General features: G+C 49.0%; 9 protein-coding genes across 9 annotated transcripts; 7 read left to right on the forward strand and 2 right to left on the reverse strand.

Annotated features, from left to right (window-relative positions):
• Positions 1 to 1,191: 1,191 nt before the first annotated feature.
• F5Y00DRAFT_245636 (uncharacterized protein) lies at positions 1,192 to 2,590 on the reverse strand (the record flags this gene model as incomplete). The annotated part of the gene is made up of 4 exons (XM_048008992.1): positions 2,289 to 2,590; positions 2,096 to 2,205; positions 1,944 to 2,025; positions 1,192 to 1,877 (listed from the first exon to the last, which is right to left on the reverse strand). Coding segments are annotated over exons 1-4 (215 nt in total), but the record flags the coding sequence as incomplete, so codon positions are not given.
• A 16-nt stretch (positions 2,591 to 2,606) lies between these two features.
• F5Y00DRAFT_245639 (TFIID-18kDa-domain-containing protein) lies at positions 2,607 to 3,652 on the forward strand. The gene is made up of 2 exons (XM_048008993.1): positions 2,607 to 2,968; positions 3,055 to 3,652. Exons 1-2 carry the CDS (start codon positions 2,908 to 2,910, stop codon positions 3,510 to 3,512), a joined length of 519 nt encoding a protein of 172 aa, XP_047861705.1. The 5' UTR covers positions 2,607 to 2,907; the 3' UTR covers positions 3,513 to 3,652.
• On the forward strand, positions 3,653 to 5,144 carry F5Y00DRAFT_245642 (uncharacterized protein). Its single transcript, XM_048008994.1, has 3 exons — positions 3,653 to 3,788; positions 3,847 to 4,166; positions 4,249 to 5,144. The coding sequence occupies exon 3, from the start codon at positions 4,399 to 4,401 to the stop codon at positions 4,741 to 4,743; it is 345 nt and encodes a 114-aa protein (XP_047861706.1). The 5' UTR covers positions 3,653 to 3,788; positions 3,847 to 4,166; positions 4,249 to 4,398; the 3' UTR covers positions 4,744 to 5,144.
• A 1,168-nt stretch (positions 5,145 to 6,312) lies between these two features.
• Positions 6,313 to 7,713, forward strand: F5Y00DRAFT_255087 (uncharacterized protein; the record flags this gene model as incomplete). Its single annotated transcript, XM_048010254.1, has 1 exon — positions 6,313 to 7,713. One exon carries the CDS (start codon positions 6,313 to 6,315, stop codon positions 7,711 to 7,713), a length of 1,401 nt encoding a protein of 466 aa, XP_047861707.1.
• A 271-nt stretch (positions 7,714 to 7,984) lies between these two features.
• On the forward strand, positions 7,985 to 10,085 carry F5Y00DRAFT_245646 (TBP-interacting protein). Its single transcript, XM_048008995.1, has 4 exons — positions 7,985 to 8,380; positions 8,450 to 9,217; positions 9,276 to 9,607; positions 9,680 to 10,085. Exons 1-4 carry the CDS (start codon positions 8,237 to 8,239, stop codon positions 9,810 to 9,812), a joined length of 1,377 nt encoding a protein of 458 aa, XP_047861708.1. The 5' UTR covers positions 7,985 to 8,236; the 3' UTR covers positions 9,813 to 10,085.
• Positions 10,086 to 11,344: 1,259 nt separating this feature from the next.
• F5Y00DRAFT_255089 (uncharacterized protein) lies at positions 11,345 to 13,812 on the forward strand (the record flags this gene model as incomplete). Its single annotated transcript, XM_048010255.1, has 2 exons — positions 11,345 to 11,630; positions 11,987 to 13,812. The coding sequence occupies 2 exons, from the start codon at positions 11,345 to 11,347 to the stop codon at positions 13,810 to 13,812; spliced, it is 2,112 nt and encodes a 703-aa protein (XP_047861709.1).
• Positions 13,813 to 14,806: 994 nt separating this feature from the next.
• F5Y00DRAFT_255090 (dynein associated protein-domain-containing protein) lies at positions 14,807 to 18,953 on the forward strand (the record flags this gene model as incomplete). Its single annotated transcript, XM_048010256.1, has 10 exons — positions 14,807 to 15,299; positions 15,487 to 15,523; positions 15,563 to 15,623; positions 15,657 to 15,719; positions 15,750 to 15,899; positions 15,936 to 16,073; positions 16,107 to 16,160; positions 16,203 to 16,223; positions 16,257 to 16,323; positions 16,360 to 18,953. The coding sequence occupies 10 exons, from the start codon at positions 14,807 to 14,809 to the stop codon at positions 18,951 to 18,953; spliced, it is 3,678 nt and encodes a 1,225-aa protein (XP_047861710.1).
• A 179-nt stretch (positions 18,954 to 19,132) lies between these two features.
• F5Y00DRAFT_245650 (signal recognition particle, SRP19 subunit) lies at positions 19,133 to 20,461 on the reverse strand. The gene has a single exon (XM_048008996.1). The coding sequence runs from the start codon at positions 20,225 to 20,227 to the stop codon at positions 19,340 to 19,342; it is 888 nt and encodes a 295-aa protein (XP_047861711.1). The 5' UTR covers positions 20,228 to 20,461; the 3' UTR covers positions 19,133 to 19,339.
• Positions 20,462 to 20,666: 205 nt separating this feature from the next.
• Positions 20,667 to 23,419, forward strand: F5Y00DRAFT_245652 (cytochrome P450). The gene is made up of 3 exons (XM_048008997.1): positions 20,667 to 21,491; positions 21,547 to 22,803; positions 22,953 to 23,419. The coding sequence occupies exons 1-3, from the start codon at positions 21,411 to 21,413 to the stop codon at positions 23,142 to 23,144; spliced, it is 1,530 nt and encodes a 509-aa protein (XP_047861712.1). The 5' UTR covers positions 20,667 to 21,410; the 3' UTR covers positions 23,145 to 23,419.
• The last annotated feature ends 584 nt before the right edge of the window (positions 23,420 to 24,003 follow it).

Below are 24,003 nucleotides of genomic sequence, written 5' to 3' on the forward strand. Positions count from 1 at the left end.
TTACCTTTTTTCACTTTTACATATATATTACCATTCGATTGATGACGACGAATGTTCTAGAGTTCAGCTCTATGCGAGTCATACAACACAACTTAATTACCGGAGCGATCCTATTTCAAATGCTCGGCTTTCCCGACTTCGCCGACCACATCTTTCTAGCGTGTAGGGCACATCCGGAACGTCTAACCTTAGTATGAAGTTCGATTCGACACATCGTAAATCTAACGAACGAACGGAACGGGCGCGGGTGAGATGGCACAGAGCCCTGCTGCCTCCCGAGAACGATAAGGCGCTGTCGTAAGACGACGCCTTCGGGAATGTGCTTATTTGCTCGTTTGGCTAGGGAATTGAGTCTCCGCATCATCGACGGACCATCTGTAAACCCAATGAAGATCTCCATCTATCAATGCCGAGCGTCCAAAAGGGATCTATCTTACTATTAAACTACTAAACTACATACCAACTAATTTCTTATTAGACATTAGGTACTTGACCCTCTAAATGTAACAGTTTCTTAGCTCTAACCATGACGTCAAAGATTCTAAATTACTTGTATAGTAGTTAATAATATTGCGCTTCTCCCTTTCTTTAAGCGTATTGTCTTACACCCGGATAGTAGGATTGTATACCTACCCGAACTGACTGCATAATACTTCAAACTATCGAGAAACTACAGCAATGTTTCTGAATCTATCATATCCATAGGTACGCATGATAAACCAATTTCTTTCGCAATTGACCGTGACTCAACGTAACGTCCCTTCTATATCAATATATTAAGGCCGTGCAACACCTTGGGTCTAATATACTCATGCAAGTCATCCCCTAACAAAGCCGGAGAGAGGCCGAAGGATCGAGCACGAACCTGTGTTCGCATCTATTAATTATGCATCAGTCTCTGCCAGGTTCTCGGGAATAGGGGAGTCATGTTAGGGAGTAGGTCGATCCCCATAAGATGATGGAACTATAATATTACATGCAGGTAATATAAGGCTGAGGGTGTAGGGAGTGCTATTGTCAGCGCATTCGCATACCTAGTCCTAGGTCAGCCTCGGTCGAAGCGTGGGATGCATTTAAATACTCTCCTATTTTATGAGAAGAGCAAAGGTTTAGGATAGGATTGGCTGTGATTTAGTGGCAATATATACGGGCATTCGTGACTAATATAATTACGGCATCACCACCAATTACTTCAACTGAAATATAATACTTTGTGATATGGAATCTAAGAATACCTATCAAGAACTCGCCCTCTGTCAGCAAAGTTGCCATTCGAATAATAAGACATCTTCACCGGAGACATCATTGCCGTTTAGCCGTGGAAAGTATTATGACTACAGTGTAGACATTGTCAATAAGCAGGCCACCAATCAATTCCAGGAAATAACCGTAGTACTGTCGCCAGCTTCATTGAGGTTCATCATATTTGTAGCTCACTTGCCACAAACTCGGTTAAACAGAACCAGCGTAGAGGCCGAGTTCCACGAAGCGGCAACCCAAGCTTGTACACCGCGCCTGAATCGCCGACGATAACGCATCGCTTGATCACCAAGTGAGGCAACAAGCTCACGTTTTACAGATGGCGACGAGCTGAACAACTGGTGTATAATGACGGGACGGCGAAATGCGACGAGGCTTGTTGCTCGCTTGTCGTAGCAGAATCAATGATAGTGACTGTTTCGGCGGATGCATAATCAAGTTTTCTGTTGTATGATGATAGGTAAAACTCGTCCATTCATGACGATATCGCCATTACCGTGCCACCATCCCCATGTTGCCGTTTACTCCGCTGCTGAAAAACAAACCTGACTCCATTCGTCCTCTACGATACACATAAGGGTGCGTCCGATGCGCTAGTTACCGATAACCATCGAGCACTATTCATTATTAGTGAGCCGCGTTGGATTCCAGTAGCAAGGGGGGTGCTTAGGTAGGTAGCTTACCGCCATGAATACACAGCATAGACTCATATATGGACTTAGCCTCTCCCCTATTCTCGCAGCCTTCCAGAAGATACCCATGAAACTGTAATACAAAAGCTCAGCCTCGTTCGCAACGTGATAATACGCGCAGACTCAAATAGCAATAAACCTACCCCTGCTTATTCCTGTCGAGAATCGTGGGGAATATTTGGTGTACGTAGGCGCATGTGCAGATAAGGAGGAGGATGACGAGGAGGAGAGACTGGAAATTGAAGAGCGCGGACTAAATTCGACAATTAGCATTAGCATTGGCACTGGCATTGGCATTATATTACGTCAATACGTGTAAATAAAATATAAACTGACCATATTCGCAACGTTGAACTGTCGGCTCGCTATAAGGTTATACGCGTCGTCTCTTGTTCTTCGAATGCCCGATTATTTTGCTATTTCCTCATGCGGCGACTCGCGGTTTCAGCCTTTCTAGAAGCCAGCTGTCGACAGGGTTGGAAAGCTTACCTAAGCTGCTATGTAAGGAGAAGCTTATCCGGCGATAATCCGTAGCGTGAAGCATGGATGACAGGGATCTCTGACTGGGGGAATCCATCAGCTAGATGGTACGTACCATGGAATGTTTAAATTTCCAGATTTCAGCTCCAAGTTACACGGAGTCACGGACAGTCAGGGATGTGGGTGTGTGTACCTAACAATTTATCTTATCAGACCCCACTACCAAACATCGAGGTACAACTTCAGTCTTCCTCAGCCTTACCTAATGCTCCCTCTACATACACTAGGTATCTTACACCAGGTATCTTATCTCCGTCAAACATAAACTTCGACATCCGATATCACCATCGTTTCTTACGCGCGTCTATGATTAATGACTAGCCCAAATCCGTAAAGCTAGAAACCCTTCGCCCAAGGAAATATCAGCATCGCCACTTTATACTTTATATTTACAACAGCGCCATCCGCGTTCATCATGGAGCCTCGCGCCCGTGCTGGTAAGAATGTGGGCAAGGAGACTTTCAATGCGAAAGAAAGTACGTATATTGCATCTTCTCTATCACCCAATTGCCGATACACCTATCCCCCAGTCAACCCAAATAAATTGACCGAACCCCTCCAGTCCGTGCCCTCCTCTACGCCTTCGGCGACGTCCAGGACCCGTTGCCGGACACAGTACGCGTGCTAGACGAGATCGTGACCGAGTTCCTAGAGGGCGTCTGCTTCGAGGCGAGTCGCCACGCGCAGGTAGCCGGGCGCCAGAAGCTCAAGTTCGACGACTTCGAGTTCGCGCTGCGCCGCAACCCCCAGTACCTCGGGCGCGTCAAGAGTATGATCGAGAAGCGTCAGAAGATCAAGGAGATGCGCCGAACTTTCGATCAAGAGGATGACGCGCTTGCGAAGGAGCACGGTAAGGAGAGTGCTGCCGCTGCTGCTGCCAATGCCGCGGCTGGTGGGGAGGACGACCTGCTCGGTCTTGATGACGAGGATGAGGATCTCGAGCTTATGAACACGGCGGCGGCATCGTCGGCGAAGGGTACGGGGAGCAAGAAGAGGAAGAGAACGCCCAAAACAGGATAGCGTCGTAAAATGTGGGTATAGAGATTGGTTTGGGTATGGGGCGGTGTCTCATTATGGATGACGACTATGATGAATTTTGCATCTTTATAGGCATAGCGACGGCGTTGGGGGCAGCGAAATACCAAATTGCATTTTAGAGTCACGAGAGTCTGGGTCGGGTTCTTTTGCTCGAGACTAATACATGCGTGCTTGACTACCAATTTACATTATTTTTATCCAGTCGTTCCGTATGAAGCATCATAAGAATTGCTTATACTAATGCTTGAAACTGGAAATGCATGTTTACTCCGCATATTCAGTCAAGATTTATATTACTAACTTAGCGGTGACCTAGGGGCTAGTACAAAGTCCCGAGTAGCCACTTCAATCAAGACGAAGGATCGTGAACCATGGCGTCTACCGGTCCAGACGCGACAACCGAACCACATCCAGAAGGTAAAAGCTTCGCATACTTCCGAACTATGGGGAATGTGCGTGGTTATCCGGTTTATAAAGCAGGGACCTTTTGCCATTAGCGCTTCTAATCCGGAGCCAAGATATTAGACGGGAGGATTTCTGAGGTTTTATCGCAGTTCACGATCGAACGATCGAATTACTCATGGCTTACTTATATTGCAACGAAGAAACTTGGCTCTAATAATAGCTCTTTGGCATGTATGTAGGTATTGTTGCAGCCTAGGCAGCCGACGAGAGCCTCTTGTCTGGAGTATAAATAGGCCGTTAACTGCGGCCACAGTTCCTCTTAACCTTTCGGCTTCACCTCACACTCCTACGACTTCAGATACGAGCATCAGCAACAAAGAAGCAAGTCTTATACCACTCAAGACCAAATAACTACCAAACCCACCCCCTAGCGGAAAAACATCCTTGCCTACCTACCAACAAAATGCGTCCCACCCTCACCCTCCTTCTCCCCGGCCTAGCAGCCCTCACCACCGCATCCCGCGCCGCCGACCCCTCCGTCGTCTTCTACGCAGAAATCTTCAGCGCGGCGGCCGACTGCAGCGGGACCACCGGCATTTCGGCATTTCTCTACAGCCGCGGCGCGTGCCAGAACACGGCTACGCCGGGCACCGGGTCCGCGCGCGTGCGGTACAACGAGCGGCCCGAGACGCTTTCCCTGACGGGCTGGACCGGAGCCGATTGTACTGGGGACTCGATGGTGGTGGGCCCGACGGTGGGCGTGTGTGTGGCGCTTAATGGGACGGCGGTTGCGAGTTGGTCTTATTAGGTAGAGCTTCGGTGGTGGTGGGGTTGGGAAATGGATATAGGGTTGGTGGATGTTGTATCTACACGCATATTTTGGCGGGCATCTCGATGGAATCTTTGTCGTGAACTTATACGGCTGGATAAGGCTTCGTGTATAGCAAAACCAAACTACTAGCGTTGATCGAGGAACGGCCGACGACTTCGAGTAGCTATTGAATGGCGGATACAATAGAATGGGGTTTACTTCACTGCCAACTTGTTTAAATTCTAATATGATACCTTATGTGTAGCTGGTTATAGGAACGAAGAGGAACGAAGAAAAGCGAAGGAAAGCCCTTGTAGTGAGAGGCTCACTACCTACGTCTTCGTCCTTGTACCTTGAGATAGTAAGGGCAACTGATAATAAAGCCACTTTTTACCTATGCCTATAGAGATAGCAATGGTAGTGATTCCCGGCACCTCTGAAGCAAATCTTACGTCAGGAATATATCAGGAATATCGAGTGTCAACTCTCATCACTATATCTACCTATGCTTATTGTAATGGTATATTACTAAGATAATTAGAACTTCGTATTTGACAGTACCCTGGCAGCTGAGTTTCCATTTTCAAGTTTATATATCAAACTCTAGTACAGCCTCAAAGTAAATCTTAGATCTAAGCACGCCTAGGTTTAGAGATCAAGTAGCATGGTACTAATAGTGTCCATGTTTAATAGGTAGGCTTTCTTATATCCGGCACTCTATCAATATGGCACACTTGCCGATTCCGGGTAGTAATCAGGTACTAAGTGCTACGCTCAGTCGTATCGGGAGTTGAAAGTATTACAACCCTACTTCGCGATTTACCAACCTAACTTACACATGTAGACAGACCCCAAAAAGGTTCTCGTTACGACCCTCAACCCCGGATCATGCGCCTGGTAGTCCGGCTAGTCCGGCTTTGCTACCCACGCGGGGTAACTACCGATTCGCTGGATGGACCGCGGCATCGGGGTCGACAGGACGATCACGCCAGTAGCTTTACATTATCTTGCTCCAGTGACAGATGACATTTTCAGGTGTTCCGACAGCCACAGAGCTGGTTTCATGGTTCCTACCTAGAGGTAGTTAGGTGAGGGATAATAATTTGTAGATACCTACAACCCACACTAACTAGCACTTACACAAGTTTAAAGTATAAAGCATTATTACTCGCTTGTTAGTGGAGCATACTTCTCCCGCCTGTAACGACACCCGTTCAAGTATATGGATGCTCAGACCCCACAACAAACTTTCGGCGGATGCGGTTACTTCGGTTCGTAGTGGTTGCATCATGGGATGGGTATGTTCTAACGAAGAAGCACGTTATGGTTGCTAATAATTCGTCTTCCCCCGCTTATGACAGGTCGATCTTCAGCCCAAATAAGTTACCAGAATATTTCCTATCTTAAACAGTCTCTTTAGCATTACTTGTTGGGAAGTAACTGAGACAGAATACTCGCCGTAAAACCATTCCAAACCTCGTTTATAGCCATCCTTAAGTCTGTGTGGATGAGGACAGAACCGGCGCCCTCAGGATTAGTTGGAGCACTTCGGAGATATTGATGATCATGTCGCCCTCTATATTAATTCCCGAAACCAAACAACTCGACAATAGTGAAGAAACTTACCTCTCTTATCTCCCTGTCTTGGTTGACAAACCTGAGAAACACAGCGAATTCGAATCGGACTTATCAACTGTCGTAGACATTGAGTCGGATCGGTTTTCTTCGGATGGACGAGGCGTGTCACCGGGACCTCCCTTAAAACCTGGCAAGACTCATCCAAGCCTGGGAGTCCGAGGGTGGTTTGGATCAACATGGCGTAAAAATAAAGCACCAATTTTGGTATTCGCAGCACAGTTCTTCGGGTCGCTGATGAATCTTATCGCCCGCCTACTCGAAGTAGAAGGAGGCATGCATCCTATGCAAATTCTCTTTGCAAGAATGAGCATGACAGTTATAGGGGCCACCGCATACATATGGTGGAAGAGAATCCCGCACGGCATACTAGGGCACAAGGATGTCCGGTGGCTCCTAGTATTGAGAGGATTCTCTGGTTTCTTTGGTATATACGGTATGTGGTACTCAGTCAAGTATATACCGCTCGCTGAAGCAACCGTTATTACTTTCCTCGCCCCTAACATCACCGGGTACTTGTGCCATATCTTCATGCACGAACCCTTTACACGAGTTGAGCAACTCGCGTCGTTTGTGGCATTGGCAGGAGTCGTGCTCATCACGAAGCCGGCGTCCCTCTTCTCGCATGCAACTTCTCCATCTGCAGCTAGTAATATAGTAGCGGAAGCTGTCGTAAATGCCACGGCAGAAGCAACTTCTTACCCTGGTGGAGAGCATATCTCAACAAGTGCCGAGCGCTTGAAAGCTATTGGCGTTGCGCTCTTAGGCGTCCTTGGAGCGGCGGTTGCTTTTACAACATTGAGATGTATCGGGAAGCGGGCGCACCCCTTGATATCAGTCAACTACTTCAGCTCATGGACTTTGATCGTCACAACCACAACTCTATCCCTTGCGCCGATGCTCGACTATGGGCAACCGGATCTACGTCTTGAACTGCCACACTCGATCCGCCAAGGTGCGCTGCTCATAGCGGTTGCCGCATGTGGTGTAATTATGCAGGTGCTTATGACGGCTGGTCTATCTATCGAGAAGAGCAACCGTGCAACTGCTATGACCTACACACACATGTTATTCGCAGCGGGTTTCGACCGTTGGATCTTTGGCAATAGTATGGGGTGGATGAGTCTCACAGGATGCGGTCTCATCATTAGTAGCGCATTATGGGTTGTTCTTACGAAGAAAGAGACGAGGAAGAACGGCGATTATGAAGATGTAGAGACAAGAGACACAGCTGTTGCAACCTCTACGGATAACGAAAACGCACCAATGCTTTGCGAGGATGTGGACAAAAATACGAATGAAAGAGAAGATATCGTACTTAAACGACTGTAGATATAATATAAGATTCTATAGGTAGATAGAGGGTTAGTAGTTTGTACATATATAGGGTTACTCGAGGTATAGAAAGGATGAAGAATTTGGTTCATTGATGTGTAGGTAGGTACGAAGTATATTGAATGAAATACGTACCGAAGTACATCTACTTAGGTAATCTACGTTGGTTGGGCCTAGAAGGACCTATCGAAGCTTAATATACAGTAATCAAATACAGTATAAAAACGGACCGTACAAGCGCGACCCAGAAAAGATTCGCGACTTTAGAGCTCTAACCGTAGGTTAACATCAATTCATTGACCCAAGCTCCCAACTCTGATAAGTTCATAATTTCTAATGCGACACCGATTTTCAGCACTTCTTCTAAGCTACTAGTTTCACATATGATTTCTAACCCTACAAACCCTTTCAAATAAGCAATCAAGATCGGTCTTTGATTGAATCTAAATTACCTACTTCGTAGAACCACGATTTATTCCCACCGTTTAGTGATAAACGATAAACCCATCCCTTCGCAAAGATGGTGCAAATCAGCGAGGTTAAGGGCAACAATCGCGAAAATCGAACTGCTGCTCACACTCACATCAAAGGATTAGGCCTCAAATCCGATGGCACAGCTGAGAGGCAGGCCGGCGGCTTTGTAGGCCAACAGCAGGCCCGAGAGGTAGGTTCCAGCCTCCTGGTGTCCGCCTATATCAGGCTGACCACTAACTTATTTTTCTGCTCGGCATAGGCTGCTGGTGTCATCGTCGACCTCATTCGCGCTTCGAAGATGGCCGGCCGTGGTGTATTACTCGCGGGCGGACCTGGGACCGGAAAGACGGCACTTGCGCTTGCGCTGAGCCACGAACTCGGCACCAAGATTCCCTTTTGCCCAATCGTCGGAAGCGAGATCTACTCAACCGAAGTGAAGAAGACCGAAGTGTTGATGGAAAACTTCCGAAGAGCCATCGGATTAAAAGTGCGCGAGACGAAAGAGGTTTACGAGGGTGAAGTCACAGAGCTCACCCCAGAAGAGGCAGAGAACCCGCTAGGTGGCTATGGAAAGACTATCAGCACGCTGCTGATAGGCTTGAAGAGTGCAAGGGGCCAGAAGAAGCTCAGATTAGATCCAAGCATCTACGAAGCAATCCAGAAGGAGAGAGTTACCGTTGGAGATGTCATCTACATTGAGGCGAACACAGGTGCCTGCAAAAGGGTCGGACGATCAGACGCGTACGCCACAGAATTCGATCTCGAAGCAGAGGAGTATGTCCCTATTCCGAAGGGTGAGGTGCACAAGAAGAAAGAGATCGTGCAAGATGTTACACTTCACGACCTGGACGTTGCCAACGCCCGGCCCCAAGGCGGCCAGGACATAATGAGTATGATGGGCCAGCTTATGAAGCCCAAGATGACGGAGATCACAGAGAAGCTACGAGACGAGATCAACAAGGTCGTTAGCAAATACATTGATCAGGGAGTAGCTGAACTTGTCCCTGGTGTCTTATTCATTGATGAGGTAATACCCGTCTACCGTACCGTACCATATTTCGAGTCGGGAAGCTAATCTACAGTAGGCTCACATGCTTGACATTGAGTGTTTTACATATCTCAACCGAGCGTTAGAATCTTCAATCTCACCGATTGTCGTGCTTGCCTCGAATCGCGGTATGTGCACCATCCGTGGTACGGATGGTGTTGTTGCCGCACACGGCATCCCCCCTGACTTCTTAGCCCGGCTCCTCATTATCCCTACCACACCGTACGAGGCCGACGAGATTAAGCGCATTGTACGCATCCGAGCAACAACAGAAGGTGTGCAGATCACGGATGCCGCTATTGACAAGATCGCGGAGCACGGTGTGCGCATTAGTCTCAGATACTGTCTTCAGTTGTTGACTCCCGCAAGGTATGTTTTCAACGGTCTACTATGTTTCTTATTCCTTTCGACGCGGTCTAGTAACTGATTTATCAAAAATAGCATTCTCGCTCGAGTCAATGGTCGTAGTCAGATTGATATCAAAGATGTTGCAGAGTGCGAGGAGCTTTTCCTCGATGCGCGACGGAGTGCCGACTTATTGAGCGGTGAGACAGGACGTGGGTTTATCTCATAAGCACGTTGTGTCTTAAGTTAAGAAAACGGGAGGTCTTAGACCACGGACGGGACTTATCATAATAATCCAATTTCGCAAGGCTACGGCCCCGAAACTGCGAGAAATAAGCATCTGGGATAGGAAAATTACATTACGGAGGGGTTTCGGAGTTCCTAAATGTACTATGTATGTGTATGTGTGTGTGTTGGTTGTTCGCAATATAAATAGAGAGACAACCTGGTTGGTTGCTTTCCAGATCGCCAACCCCAGAGATAATACTGAGACATTGCAAAACGACGACTCTTCACAAAAACTTGGCTAAGGACAATGAAAAGTTATGGGACCACGTGACTTTTACCTAGGCTAATTTCGGTTGACATTGTCTTTGTTGTTGCTAGCAATTGAGGGGAATGAGAGCTCGTAAGAGACAGTGTTAGGTATTCAGTCCGTTCCAGCAGGGGGACAGCAGAGCATAGAGCATTCCTAGTGTTATTGTACCTAATGTAGCTTTGAACTAAAGGGTTGTCATGTTGTTTCAAGCAGTTAAGAAGGGAAACTTCCCAACTTCTTTTTTTGGCCGCGTCGAACAAGGCCACTATATACCTATGTATGCATTGACTATTGACCTTATAGACTTTGTTGTCTGATATATTTGTTATACCTACTCTTGTCATCATTAGAATGACCGGCCTATTATCAACTACTGCGAACGGCAGAGCAATTGTTAGGTATTGGCCGTTGCAAACGCTGGACAAAGGAAGGGGTAAGAAAAAAAAAAGATAGGTAGAGAGAGAAGTGGCTCTAATCTGCAACAGACTGGACCTCAGTATATTCCCGAGACATAGTCCCAAAGAAACATATCCTCCTTTTCCCTTCTCTCGACCTAACCTAACCTGCTGGTTCTTAGGTATTTCCCTAGTAAACTAATTAGTTGCGTTGGCAAAACACTTTGTTAATGGCCAACGCTGGGTTTGTATGTGCGTATGCAGGAGAGCCAGCGGTGGTTAGTAGTGGCAACGGCATAAGGTCATTGACCACCTAAAGTGTACCTCCCCTCTTCCTAGGGTTATTGGTCATTGTCACCTAGCTGAAGCCTTATGAATAGAAAGGATATCAACAAAGAAAACAATCCTAACAAGCCCTTAGTTGTTGCCTCCACCATTTATTCATGTCTCATGTCTTCGCCTTAGATCAACAGCCACATCCGTACCCTACTACGAGTTAGTTTAGCTTATCACATCATCGTCGTCGCCGTCACCGTTTCCAAGGATCCTTCTCTCTTCAGATGCCAGACCCCTGAGGCCTTGGTAGTCGTTGTAGCGAGAGCTCGTGTATGCTCCCGAACTGGGACTCCGCTCTTTGAGCTGTCCGTCCTCCCCACACACCGACACGCTCTGCTTGGCTATTCACCGTTTGCGAAGAACATGACAGAACCTAGCAGCAGCTATCCTTCTCCCTCTACCTCCCAAAATGACCGGTCTTCCCTCCAGACTACAGATTCTTCAGCTACGCTGACAACTAGCCCTACAAGACAGGCTGAGTCTCGGTCTACGATGGCAACGAATTCCCAGGACGACAGGGAAGTAGAAGCAACAAGATCAAACCTCATAGCAGCTCCGGGAGCACATCCGTCCGATGATAGTAGCTCCTCAGCAACCGCCGCTACAAGACAAGGTCGAAAACGAGCATACTCCATCGACGTGGACGAGGCGAATCAGCCCCGAATCCAAGATCTTCGACTTTATACTCCTAATACAGCAACATCCAATACAACCGAAGGGCTTAGGGATCTAATATGTCTCTGTACGAAAGCACCCAAGGTTCCTAGGCCGCGTAACGGTACGTAAAGAAGTTTTACTCATGTTTTCTGCTGTCGTCCTATTTGCCTTAGCAAACTCGAGTTTGGGACTTTACCTGAGCCGAAAATATCCCCCACCGCTCTTCTTTCCAACCCTTTACTGTTTCCCTTTTGCTCCTCCAGAAACACGACAAGGTTTCAGATGTATCCCAGTGCCGAGACGGGTAACTCGGACGGCTATCTCTTTGTCCGTGTGTTGTGTTCTGTATTTAGAATTCAAAGGGGCGGAAATGAAAGGGTCGAGACTTGTCTTATTACATCCGGTAACAAATTGAATATGTTGCAAACTTGAATCTGAGAGCATACAGCTGACATTCGCTTTCACCCCTTCCAACAGCATTCATCCTTTATCGACAGCACTACCAAGGCCAGGTCGCCGCCCGGAATCCGGGACTAGCCAACCCGGAGATATCAAAGCTCATTGGCGAACAGTGGCGTGAGCAACCCGAGGAGATAAAGAATAATTGGAAACGGCTTGCAGAAGAGGAAAAAATTCGACATCAGCGTCAATACCCTGATTACAGATACCAACCTAGGCGAGGAGGCAAAGCTTCCGGCAGCAGGCCCATACCGGCGACTGGTGAAGACCCTGGCCACTGTCCTAAGTGCGGTGGACGTTATATCGCGACCCCAAGGACACCGTCTACCCCTTTCAGTGCCGCAACGCCGGAGGGTGCCGGGCCGGGCCCTAACATGCCGTCCTACGCGATACCAAACCCAAGAGTAATAGAGACAGACCACTTACGGCGTGGATCGGGTTCGAGCATCATGTCTCTTGACAGCCAAGAACGTCGATATATGCCACCGCACATGCAAAATATCGATGAGGATTACCCGATGATGTCGCCAATAGGAACGCCGGTGGATACAAAACGACGTCGTTTCAACGGACCGAACGTATTCACCCCGGGATCGCCGCCGCCGATGGGCTATATGTCTGCTGATCCACGATTCCACCGTCAACCACTCGCCGGCCCACCATTGTCGGCAACTGGATATGGTCCTGGGCCACTACCTAGACTAGGAGGTAGGCAATGGCAAATGGTTAGCCAACCTAATTACCCTCACATGCAACCACCACCGCCACCGCGTACACCAATGACGTATCAAGCTGCTCCGACACCAACTCGTCATACCTCCGCATTTGATGAGTCCCTCCGATTGCCACCGCTACAAACACAGGTCCCAGGCTCGCCCGCCGTAAGCTCGGGGCCAGGACCGGCACGTATGCCCCCTAGCGTTCAATCTGGTCATGGTCATGGCATTCCAAATGGTGCCAGTACCCCCCAAAAGCAATCACAACCACAACATGCCCTACCGAGATGGCCATTCCTACTGAAGCTGGAGGTGCTACGCTCGATTAGCTCGCCCCTGAAGCCCCCTGGCCCGGGAGGACCGTTGTTCGAGACGCGAGGCCCTCTTATTGCCATCGAAGGTGCGGCCCCGGCCATACTAAAAGAGGTGGCGGCTGTAGTAGAGAAAGCGTTGTCTGTTTCGGGAGAATATGCCGTAAAGACTTGGACGGAAGATACCCAGACACAACTAAGGCCGGTAGAGACGGATGGAAGGAATAATAGTAATACGAGTGAGAACGAACAAGTCATAAGAGAGAATAGCCCACCAAGAGGGTCAGGGTTTTTGAGTCCTCTAGCAACTTATGTTGCGAAGATGCTAAAGTGGCACAAGATATCCGAAGATCTTATAAAGTACATCACCAGCTATCCGCCGTTAGCAAGCACGGCGTATGGCGAGACGGGTGAGAATTCCATGGACGTCGAAGTATCGCCCAAGACCAAGCCTCGACTCCCGGTTGCCGTCGTATCCGACGGGTACAGCCTGACGGTCTCAGATAGATACGCCAGCTCGCTACACGTAAACGACGCCTACCGCGCGGACGACCATTGGCAGTGGCTAGCGACGCTCTGGCGAGGAATCGTAGGCCCCGACCTAACGATATACGTCAAGCGAACCGCGGAGGTAGAAGCCCAAGGCAACAACAGTCTCGTGGAGTTCGCCAACCCGGCCGTCATGGTGCTGCACGTGGCGGAGGGGGGCAAAGGGGTAGTAGACGAGAAGCTAGAACGGCGACTCGGGTTCGAGATCATGGAGTGGGTGCGCAGTGGGAGTTTCAAAGCGGGGTTTGTGATGCCGCCGCGATCATGAATGAATTTATCGATGGTTTTTTCCTTCTTCTTCTTCTTCTTCTTCTTCTTCTTCTTTTCACGTATTCATTCACGGGCGAAGAAAAAAAGAGCGTCGAGGGAGGAGGTTTACAATACCCCTATGTTGCATAGTTATGAATTTGTGCTCAGCTGGTTTAAATGTACACTTGTACGTAAAAACATACCTACTTACCTATGTATGGGAAAAAGAAAACGGGAATATTATGTATGTACCTAATGTTGTATGTTATGAATGTATGTATTGTAGGTAATGAAACGAGCGGGAGTTCGAATAGCATAGCATGGCACGGGTTGTGCGAATGGTATTGCATACATACCTCTAGGTATACCTACCTACCTACCCTCTACATATGGCTTTTTGGTGGTTTATAAGATCACTTGACTTTTTTAGTTTTTATTTTTATTTTCCGTGATGCTACAAAGTCTCACTTCAGGTCGTGTCAGGTCGGGGTATTCGCGATAAAGGTGAGACCCCCTGAGTTGGGTATTGTAGGACGAAGCTGTGTTGAGGGTGCATCGAGACTGAGGTAGGTAATGGTAATGATTTCGGGAGTAAGATAAGGAAACATAAATTTTAATGCTTTCATTTCGATTTTAGGGCTCTTAGTTTTCTTCTATATTGACTTCCGTATTATAAAAGTTGTAGAGAGGTTGTTATTGGTGATAGTGTATCGTAGGTGTATGTGATGTGATGTGATACGTTGATGTAAGGTAATGATGCCTCCGATTTGATATTACTGATATAGTGATAATTCTACTATATGCAACTAGCACTAAATACTGTATCATCACACTGTGATTTTCCGCAATAACCCCGATAAGGAGGTAATGATCATTCGCGTGACGAAACAAGCAACGCGTACTTTGTACTTTTTTAAACAAGAACAAAGAGCTTCCAACGTCAAGCTTCAGGGCCAACACCAAACGCCCTGGTCCATTATGAACTAACTACTTACAAGGAATTCCTGCCTAGAATGTCGGATGTCGAAGTTGGGCAGACGATTCGGCTCACCGACGGCCGCAATGCGATTGTTCGATATGTCGGACAAACCCATTTCGCTGTGGGCGACTGGATAGGTATCGAGCTTGAGGATGATGGGGGAAAGAATGACGGTTCCGTCCAAGGCGAGCGCTACTTCGATTGCTCACCGGGAAGAGGCATGTTCGTCCGGCCCAATACCGTAGCGGCCGTGCTTCAGCCTGCTCCGCCTACTAGGTCTGCTGCCCCCCCTCAAAGAGGGCCGCGAACAGGCACAGCTGCTAGACGACCAAGCTCTGTGACGGGACGACCGAGCTCCGTAGCGGGACGATCAAATTCTATGACGGACCCTTCGACGGGGACGGGCAAACGAATGAGCTTGAATGCGCCCAGCCCGAGTCCGGTACCTAGGAGGTCTTCGTCTTCTCGGCCGTCTAGTATGGTGAGGGTGCGTACAGCTTATATAGCTTATACTAATATATCCCCGCGTTTCTTTGATTCTGACCTTACCATGACAGTCTCCCACCAAGTCTCCTACGAAGCAACTTGGAATGACCGCCCCGCCTAGCGTTTCGAACTCGAGAACCGGTACGCCATCGAATGCGCGCGTTTCTTCCATTGGAGCGAGGCCTCGTCCTCCAGCTGTAAATACTAGAACATCTATGGGACCACCAGCACTACCTTCAGCTGGTAATAGAAGACAAGTATCGACGTCATCTAATACTACGAGATCTGTTAGTGGTGCCACAAGGCCTCCTAACGCACGGGTCTCTACTGCTCCTGCTCGTGCATCTCGTTCTACTGCTGGGAGAGTACGGTCAGGGGATTCCTTATCAGGAAATGAGGGTGGTAACGGATCGGATCTGGGCTCTCCCTTTAAGAGCGATGGAGAACAGACGACAAGCCCCGTGCGCTCTAGAACAAAGGCTCTAGAGAAGCTCACTTCTACGGGGCCGTCTTCGGCGACATCTTCTAAACAACCAGCGAGCACAGCAAGCTCTAAAGCGCCTCCGAGTGCGGCTGCGTCTACTCGTACATCTGCTACTAGCGCAGCTAGGGAGAATGAGGACCTAAAAGCAAAACTGAAAGTTCTGGAGCGGAAGCGATTAGAAGATCGGGAAAAGATCAAAGAATTGGAGCTCATTCAAGAGCAACGGGACAAGTTCGAATCTATTAATAAAAAGATCGAGGGAAAATACCAGTCTACGGCACAGGAAAACTCCGCTCTACGGAAGCAATTGAAGGAAGCGGAAGAACGACTAGTACAGATCGAGACCTTACAAGCGGAACATGAGACCGTCATGGAACTCGCAACGCTGGACCGCGAGATGGCCGAGGAGACTGCCGAGGTTTATAAAGCCGAGCTTGACGCCTTGAGGCAAAAAGCAGAGGAACTCGAGCTCGAAGTAGAGGTTCTGCGGGAGGAAAATGCCGAGTACTCCCAGGGTATGTCTCCTGATGAAAGAGCAAGTACGGGGTGGCTGCAAATGGAACGACACAATGAACGGCTACGTGAAGCTCTTATTAGACTACGAGATATTACTCAAGAGCAAGAAGAGGAGTCGAAAGCACAAATCAAAGCACTTGAAAAGGACTTGGAAGATTTTGAAGCCATAAAGGAGCAGTATCAAATCGCTAAGGAGAAGCTGCTAGAGTCCGAGGCCCGTGCTGAGGACCTCCGACAGCAGTTAGATGACAACGCGGGTGCGGAGAGCATGATCGAGCAGCTTAGCTACGAGAAGTTACAGCAGTCCGAACACATCAAGGAGTTAAAGGCCATGATAGAGGATCTCGAAGCACTCAAGGAGATCAACGATGAGCTTGAGGTTAACCACGTCCAGAATGAGAAGGAAATGCAAGATGAGCTCGACTTTAAGGATAGTATCATTGCCGAGCAAGGACGAAGAGCTTCTGAGAAGGACGACACCATAGGAGATTTGGAATACACGCTATCTCGATTTAGAGAGCTCGTCACTAATCTCCAGACCGATCTGGAGGATATGCGTGCATCCCACGCCGTTAACGAGGCCGAGTCTGAGCAACTTAATAGCAAATCGAGAGCGATGATGGATCTCAACCAGAAGCTCCAGCTCTCAGCCGTGAAGACGCAGATCAAGACCATCGATCTTGAGCTGCAGCGCATGGACGCCCAGGAAGCGCAACAGCACCTCCAGATTGTTAAATTGTTCTTGCCCGAGAGCTACAATACTGACAAAGATTCCGTTCTGGCGCTACTGCGATTCAGCCGGTTGGCTTTCAAGGCGAACTTGCTGCATGGCTTCGTCAAAGAACGTGTCAACAAACAGCCGCACCCCGGCCTTGAAGATGATGCACTCGCCGGCTGTGACGCATTGGATAAGCTTACTTGGGTATCTTCCATGTGTGATCGTTTTGTCAACGCTATCAGTCACTGTTCACTGGAAGAATTTGCCAAATATGAAGGCGCTTTATACGAGCTAGAGCCTGTCGAGCGAGCTCTAAATACCTGGATCGATGGCCTTCGACGTGACGAGCTGAAAGAGAAGCAGTGTGCCAGCGAGCTACAACGCACCATTGCTCTTATGACACATCTGGGCGAGGTCCACATCTCGCAAGGTCTAGAAAGCTTCGCAGATGAGATGCAGATGAAGACGGTCTTGATGCAAAGCCATCTAGAGTCTGCTGCTACGGCATTTAACATAATAAAAGATATGGTCCAAAGAGTCGTGCCTCCCAATGGTGATGAAGACGAACTTGCTCAACATTTCGCGAAGAAATCCGAAGCCGTCATTACCCAGACACGTAGCGCTAAGGTGATTATTAGCAAGGCGGTACGATCTCTGGAGGATCTTAGAGCCAGGTCGCTGGCTCTTACTCCCGATACTGCGGAGGCGTTTGAAGAGTGCGAGGCTGCAAGTCAAGAGCTTGCAGAAATGTCTCGAAAGATTGGCGTGGACCTTCATAGGCTACTCAACGAGGAAGGCCGCGACGAGCCGTTCACATACCCAGAGGTTCAGAGCGCCGTCCATAATACTATTATGACTGCATTCTCGTCTGCCGAATCCGATCTCTTCTCAACTTATCTCTCCAAACTTCGCACGCTTACTGGCCAAGTTACTGATCTTGCTGCTGTTTGCGCCGATCTATCGCAGACGCAGGAGTTCGAACGCAGCCAGGCGCCATGGCTCCTCCGCGCGCAGGAGCTTAAGGCACTCAAGACAATCCCGATTGATGCCGAGGAAGAGCTGCGACAACTTAAGGAACATTACAACGAAGCTCGCCGTACGATCGCTCTGCGCGATGAGAACCTTAGCACAGCTGCCCTCCGCATCGAAACGCTCGAAGCACGTATGCGGGACGCGAATGCAAAAGCATCTCGCATGGCAGACCTTGAAGCGCAGCTCGCAGACGCGCAGAAGCTTGTGGAAAGTCTCAAGAAGGACATCGAGCAGCAGGACCGCGAGGCCAAGACCCTCGAGGTTGACCGCGACAAGTGGAAGAAGATCGCCGGTGATAGTAGGGCGTTTGGCGACGAGACCGGCTCTAACGGTAGCAGGGCGAAGGCGGGCCAGGAGCGCGCGGTGGCCACAGCACGTGAGATGGATGCCCTTAAAAACGACATCGCTAGCTTACAAGCTGCTATTCGGTACCTACGCGAGGATAACCGGCGCGCGCGCGCAACGGAACAGGCCCGACATGATTGGCTTGCGGAGCCTCTGCAGAAACCCGTCCCGGTTGTAGAACAGCGAAAGGCGCTTGTGGCAGCTGAAGGTAGGGATGCGCTGGGCGAGCTCCTAAGGCTCGCGACATCCGCTAAGGTCTACGACTTGAGCACCCTACCGAAAGACAAGATGGCATGGCGTCCCGCGAAGGCGACGCCACAGTATCACGCTGCCAAGCAGGCTGAAGACTACGCTACGTGGAACAGCTGGCAAGGATCCGTGATCCAAAAGACGAGGGTGGTGCTCACCGCCGAACAAGGCAGGAAGAAACATCAAGAGTCGGACCACGCGAAGATGATGCGCAAGGCCGCTGCGAGACTGCAGATCCGACTCCCTGATGCCGATGGCAAAGTGATTCCTGGCGTTGGTGCAAGAGAGGTCCAGATCGTCGGGTCTAGGGAGTGGGAAGGGCTGCAGGGGAGACTTGCTGCGGCTATGTAAAGTGTAATACCATATAACATATGTTAGGTACCTAGGAGATGAGTATTGATTGGGGGGCTTATGAAGGGAGAGAGGTCGAGATACCCTTGATTAACTGGCATTTGTATCATTACACACTATTCTTTTTTATTTTTTTATTTGCAGCGTAGCCAGCAGCGCACAGCAAATGTTTAAGCCACGTCCATTATGATGTATTCATTGATTTATTTATATCTTGGTGTTGTAGAGATTTGTTCGTAGTGGATATGCCATGATAGTGGGAGCTTATACTCCCTGAGTGATTTCCCCTTTTTTCTACCTCGGAGAGCCGTACATCCCGTATCTCAACTCATCTCATCCCATCCCATCTCAGAAGCCATTTCCCTTTCGAAACCTCATAATTTCACTCACGCCTTCCCCTTCCCCTTCTTACCCTTCTTCCCACCCCCTCCTCCCCCACCAGCCTCACTTCCACTCGCCCCCGCTCCCGCCCCTCCAAACCCTCCAAGCCCCTGGCCAAGCATACTCATCATATCAGCCGGACCCCCTCCTCCTCCTCCTCCTCCCTGCATCTCCCGCATTATATCCTTAAACGCGTTCTCGCTAACCCCACCGCCCGTCATGGCCGCGCTGTACGCGGGTAATAACTCGCCCATCTTCCAGCCGCGCGGGACGGCGGGCCGCGGCCAGGGCTCGTCGTCGCTCGGGGCGCCGAGGCCGGGGACGCGCACGCGCCGCAGGGCGTCGCTCGCGTCGGTCGTGGGGTGGGCTTGCAGGTGCTGCGCGACGAGGACGTACAGGTGGTGCTTGTTCTTGACGTCGGCGGCGTAGGGGTTGGCAGCGTTTTTGTTCTTGCTGCTACTGCCGCCCAGCTTCACGCGCACGCGGCCCGGGTTCGCCCAGTCCTTGGGGTGGATGCGGTGCGCCTCGAAGACGGGGGATAGACGCAGCGCGGCGCAGGCGGCGGCGATTTCGCGCGCCAGGGGGTTTTTCACCGCGAGGGATTTGGATACGCGCCGGCCTTGGGCGCGGGAACGCGTTAGGTCGAAGTACACCGGGTACAGCATTTGGTAGTCTTTTATGTCGCTGGCTTGGACTTGTTGGGCTGGGGGGGCGGCGGAGGGGTGGAGGAGGGTGGGATTGCTGCTGGTGCTGGAGGGGATGGTGGAGGGACGGGAGGTGGTCGCGGGGGCTTTTTGGCGTAGGATGTCGGTTTCGATGAAGTCTTCGATGTCTCCCTCGCTGGGGTCCGAGAGGTCGCTGTCGGATACTTCTTCGATTCGGGGATGTGACATGGTGGGTGGATGACTTATAGGTATTATTTGATTGATGGTTTGTTTGTGCGGGTGTTGCGATGTTAAAGTGTGTTTCTTAGGGGTGAGGAGTATTTGGTAAACTGCGCTGTCCTTTTTAGACCAGGTACTTTTTAAGAAGGTTATGTCGATTAAAGCTCGTGATAATGAACTTTGATACGGAATATTGGACCTTGAATTTTGTAGATATGTGGGGTACCTTGTACCTATGATAGCTGTGTCCTTTTGGTGGAACATTGAATTGAACCTTACCTTATGAATTTGACGTTGAGCCTTCCCAGGTAGTGGGGTAAAGCCGCTAGTCCTCTATGGGGTTAGGGCGTTCCCTGCTGCAGCTCAGTGGAGAAATGCTCTTCCATCATCGTAAGTCGCATTAAACCCGGGTTTACCTAAACTCTTTCATTTACATAATTGATAGGCAGTACTTGCAGATAGCTTATTACACCTTGATCAACTCTTGGCTACACTACTCCAACTGTTCGTAAAGAGTCATCTCAAATGTAACCAATGGGCTTGTTCGGAAATACACCGTTAAGAACTACCGATCTACACCATCTTGGCCATTTCTCATCGCTCCCATGCAGCTTAAGTCTAGACTCGTCTTATAAGAGATAACGGCTGGGGCAACTCCCAGATTCCCCAATCTCATATAAAGGAACCCCAAGATAGGGATCACACATCCATCGTTAGTAATCTTCTCCAGAAGCCATGCCGTCTATACTAGAACGATTTACATGAACCGATATCCGCCCCGGTTGAGTGGCTAAGAAGGCATCTTTCCGGCTCTCGTTTAATCGCCCTAGTCGTAACGCCGTCACCTTCTTACATATCGATAGGCAATGCCTGTGTTTTTCAAGTGCCGATGTTACGGGAATCCATCCGCCAAGGGAACTGAGTAGTTTTACATTATAACCGGTTGCTATCGCCAACATGTTGTGTGACAATAAACTATAGATATATCCATCACTCATTCACTTACATATCAAGTATGACGTGACATGGATAGCTCCCCGCTCCCGTCGATTGTTCTCGAGCCGCGGGAATATGTAGACTAAAATATAACAGCGAGTAGTTATATATATGAGCTTGGTATTTTAGGTGTTAGGGAAAAGAAAGCACGTGTGTGTTGTTGAGCCTTGGTAACAATATCGAGTACGAAGCCAAGATGGCGGTAGGACTTACTACGCTCGTGGAGCCATTCTGGAGAGCTTCTTTTCTAGAGCTTCTGATAATTTTTGTTCTATTGGTAAGAATAACTAAAGCATTCGGTTTGAGTTTATTTTTGCTGAACTCTGTATAAGTATTTAGCAATAGGGATTACCAAGATCGTTTACAATGCCTTCTTCCACCCATTAGCCCCTATACCGGGTCCAAAGCTATACGCCATCTCGCCTCTTCCTATAAGCTGGTCTCGAGCGCAGGGCAGGTCTCCCTACAAGTTTGCCGAGCTACATGAGAAATATGGACCTATCGTACGCGTCGGCCCCGACGAAGTCTCTTGTGCCGGTCCCACATCCTTCAAAGATCTATATGGTCCTCGCTATGGCAAAGGAGGCCCTTTAACCCGTGATTCGCGGGCCGCGCCACTTAAAGATAAGTTCGGCGCCGTAGGCATGTTTCAAGCCGAAGTACAGGAGCATGCTAGAATACGTCGTCAGCTTAACCCTGCATTCTCCGAAAAGGCCTCGCGCGAGCAAGAACCTCTCGTGCTGGGATACATCGACTCTATGATTCGGAAACTGCGAGACGCCTCGGCGAGGGGGGGTGTTGTTGACATTGAAAAGTATACTATGTGGGCGACCTTTGACATCCAAGGCGACCTAGTATTCGGCGAAGATGTTTTCGAATGCATCGAGAAAGAGCAATACCATCCCTGGATCAAAATTAGCATGGCCTACTTTACATCAGGGGTTTACACACACGCCCTAAACGACATCTCGTCTTGGGCGCTATGGATTTGGCAAAAGTTCCTTATTCCAAAGAGTTTTGCCGATGCGCAGAACTATCATCTTAGGACTACTCTGGATCTAGTAGACAAGAGGATGGCTTCTAAGAAGACGGGTCATCCAGATTACATGTCGTTTGTTACTAGCGAAAGCAAAGCCGGCGAGGTTCTCACGAAGGAGCAGATGTATGCCAACGCCCAGATGCTGGTAACGGCCGGATCGGAGACCGTAGCAACAGCATCTGCTACTACGCTTTTCCTCTTGCTCATTCATCCAGAGGCTATGGAACGAGTTAAGCGTGAGATTCGGTCTACGTTCGAGTCGGAGCAGGACATTACAGCTGCTTCCGTTATTAATATCCCGTACCTTTTAGCTGCGATCGATGAGTCTATGCGTGTCTGGCCTCCGGTTGCAACATCGTTTAACCCTCGACTGATGTCGTCTGGAGGCTGCGCTGTGGATGGCTATTTCGTTCCCGAAGGCTCCATTATCGGCATCCATAACTATGCTGTTGGCCGACTAGAGAGATACTTTAAAGACGCGAAGAAATTCGTCCCTGAACGTTGGTTAGGCGATGAAAGATATGCCAACGACTCAAGAGAAGTCTTCCAGGTATGTCCGAATATCCTACGGGCTTTTCTCCCCCCACGGCATCATAACTTTGAAATAATGGACACTATACGTTCGGATATGATAGGCATTTAGAATTCTAAATATGCAACACAGTCTTAGGTCAAGCAAATGCTAACAGGTGTGCATAGCCGTTCAGCTCCGGGCCGTTGAACTGCCTCGGGCTCACAATGGGACGTATGGAGACCCGAGTCATCCTAGCCAAGCTTATTTATAACTTCGATATCGAGTTAATGCCCGAGTGCAGAAATTGGCTTGAGAATCAGAAGAATTATATCGCCTGGCATAAGCCTCCCCTGATGGTAAAGCTGACCCCAGCATAGCAAGTATAGGGTAGTACCGTAAGGATGGCGGCTGGAATTGTTGCATGGAGTACGTGCAGGTGGTATACTATCTTCAGCGGAATGCATATGCAGAAACTTCAATCATCTCGACGCCGTTTTCTTTCTCCGCCGTCTAGAAGTATTTAATAAGAATATAGTCTGGCCATATGTATAAATCCCATAGTTAAACTTGGCTCCCACAGCAAACAACGGCGTTTCCGAGGAGGCTAACAAAATCCTAGCTAGAGATAAAAACAAAGCTTCCCTTCCATAGATCTTCTTCCCGCGGGGTCGGCCCTGTTTCCGTTACCATGTGGACATATGCGGTGTCATTTGATATATGACGCGTACCACTCTCTCTGCAGCAGTCAAGATTCTAGCCCTTGGCCTAACGTCAAGCCAGCATAAGTATAGAGACCCATCACGCCTATCATATTACATCGGTAGCAGAATAGGGATAGGTATGTAAGCTAGATAGATATATGTATAGCTACCTAATGTAATCAGTGGCCGTGTGGCTTTGAGAGCCATCGCTCGGCATTGGTGTATGTATAGTGTTACGCCACCGACGGGATAACCCGTGTAAGATGGGGGAAGGGTAGGTATACTTCGTGATGCTATATTCGCATCCATATGCAGGCACGTAGATATTATCACTATGTACATAGCTAGATTCTACGCATGACCATTTAGAGTAAAAAAAAGAATTTCAAGGCTACATGCATCTAGATATACACCAACTATATCTCAACCCCCTCTGGGCTGATGTAGCATATACCTACCTACCTACCTCTTACGAGGCTTGAAGAATGTCTGCAGTAGGTATACTCCATGGAGCTAGCAGTGCATAAGGGCTGAA

The sequence above is a fragment of the Daldinia vernicosa genome, assembly GCF_022497035.1.
Source record: "Daldinia vernicosa strain CBS 139.73 unplaced genomic scaffold F5Y00scaffold_52, whole genome shotgun sequence".
In the NCBI taxonomy this organism is placed as follows: domain Eukaryota; kingdom Fungi; phylum Ascomycota; class Sordariomycetes; order Xylariales; family Hypoxylaceae; genus Daldinia; species Daldinia vernicosa.

Excerpts from the sequence above, each read along its gene's own strand:
- F5Y00DRAFT_245650 (XM_048008996.1), bottom strand. The coding sequence starts at position 20,227 with ATGTCACATCCCCGAATCGAAGAAGTATCCGACAGCGACCTCTCGGAC.
- F5Y00DRAFT_245652 (XM_048008997.1), top strand. The coding sequence starts at position 21,411 with ATGGCGGTAGGACTTACTACGCTCGTGGAGCCATTCTGGAGAGCTTCT. Across the intron at positions 21,492-21,546 it reads TGATAATTTTTGTTCTATTG|TATTTAGCAATAGGGATTAC; the intron begins GTAAGAATAACT and ends ACTCTGTATAAG. Across the intron at positions 22,804-22,952 it reads ACTCAAGAGAAGTCTTCCAG|CCGTTCAGCTCCGGGCCGTT; the intron begins GTATGTCCGAAT and ends AGGTGTGCATAG.
- F5Y00DRAFT_245642 (XM_048008994.1), top strand. The coding sequence starts at position 4,399 with ATGCGTCCCACCCTCACCCTCCTTCTCCCCGGCCTAGCAGCCCTCACC.
- F5Y00DRAFT_245639 (XM_048008993.1), top strand. The coding sequence starts at position 2,908 with ATGGAGCCTCGCGCCCGTGCTGGTAAGAATGTGGGCAAGGAGACTTTC. Across the intron at positions 2,969-3,054 it reads GACTTTCAATGCGAAAGAAA|TCCGTGCCCTCCTCTACGCC; the intron begins GTACGTATATTG and ends GAACCCCTCCAG.
- F5Y00DRAFT_245646 (XM_048008995.1), top strand. The coding sequence starts at position 8,237 with ATGGTGCAAATCAGCGAGGTTAAGGGCAACAATCGCGAAAATCGAACT. Across the intron at positions 8,381-8,449 it reads GCCAACAGCAGGCCCGAGAG|GCTGCTGGTGTCATCGTCGA; the intron begins GTAGGTTCCAGC and ends TGCTCGGCATAG. Across the intron at positions 9,218-9,275 it reads GTGTCTTATTCATTGATGAG|GCTCACATGCTTGACATTGA; the intron begins GTAATACCCGTC and ends AATCTACAGTAG.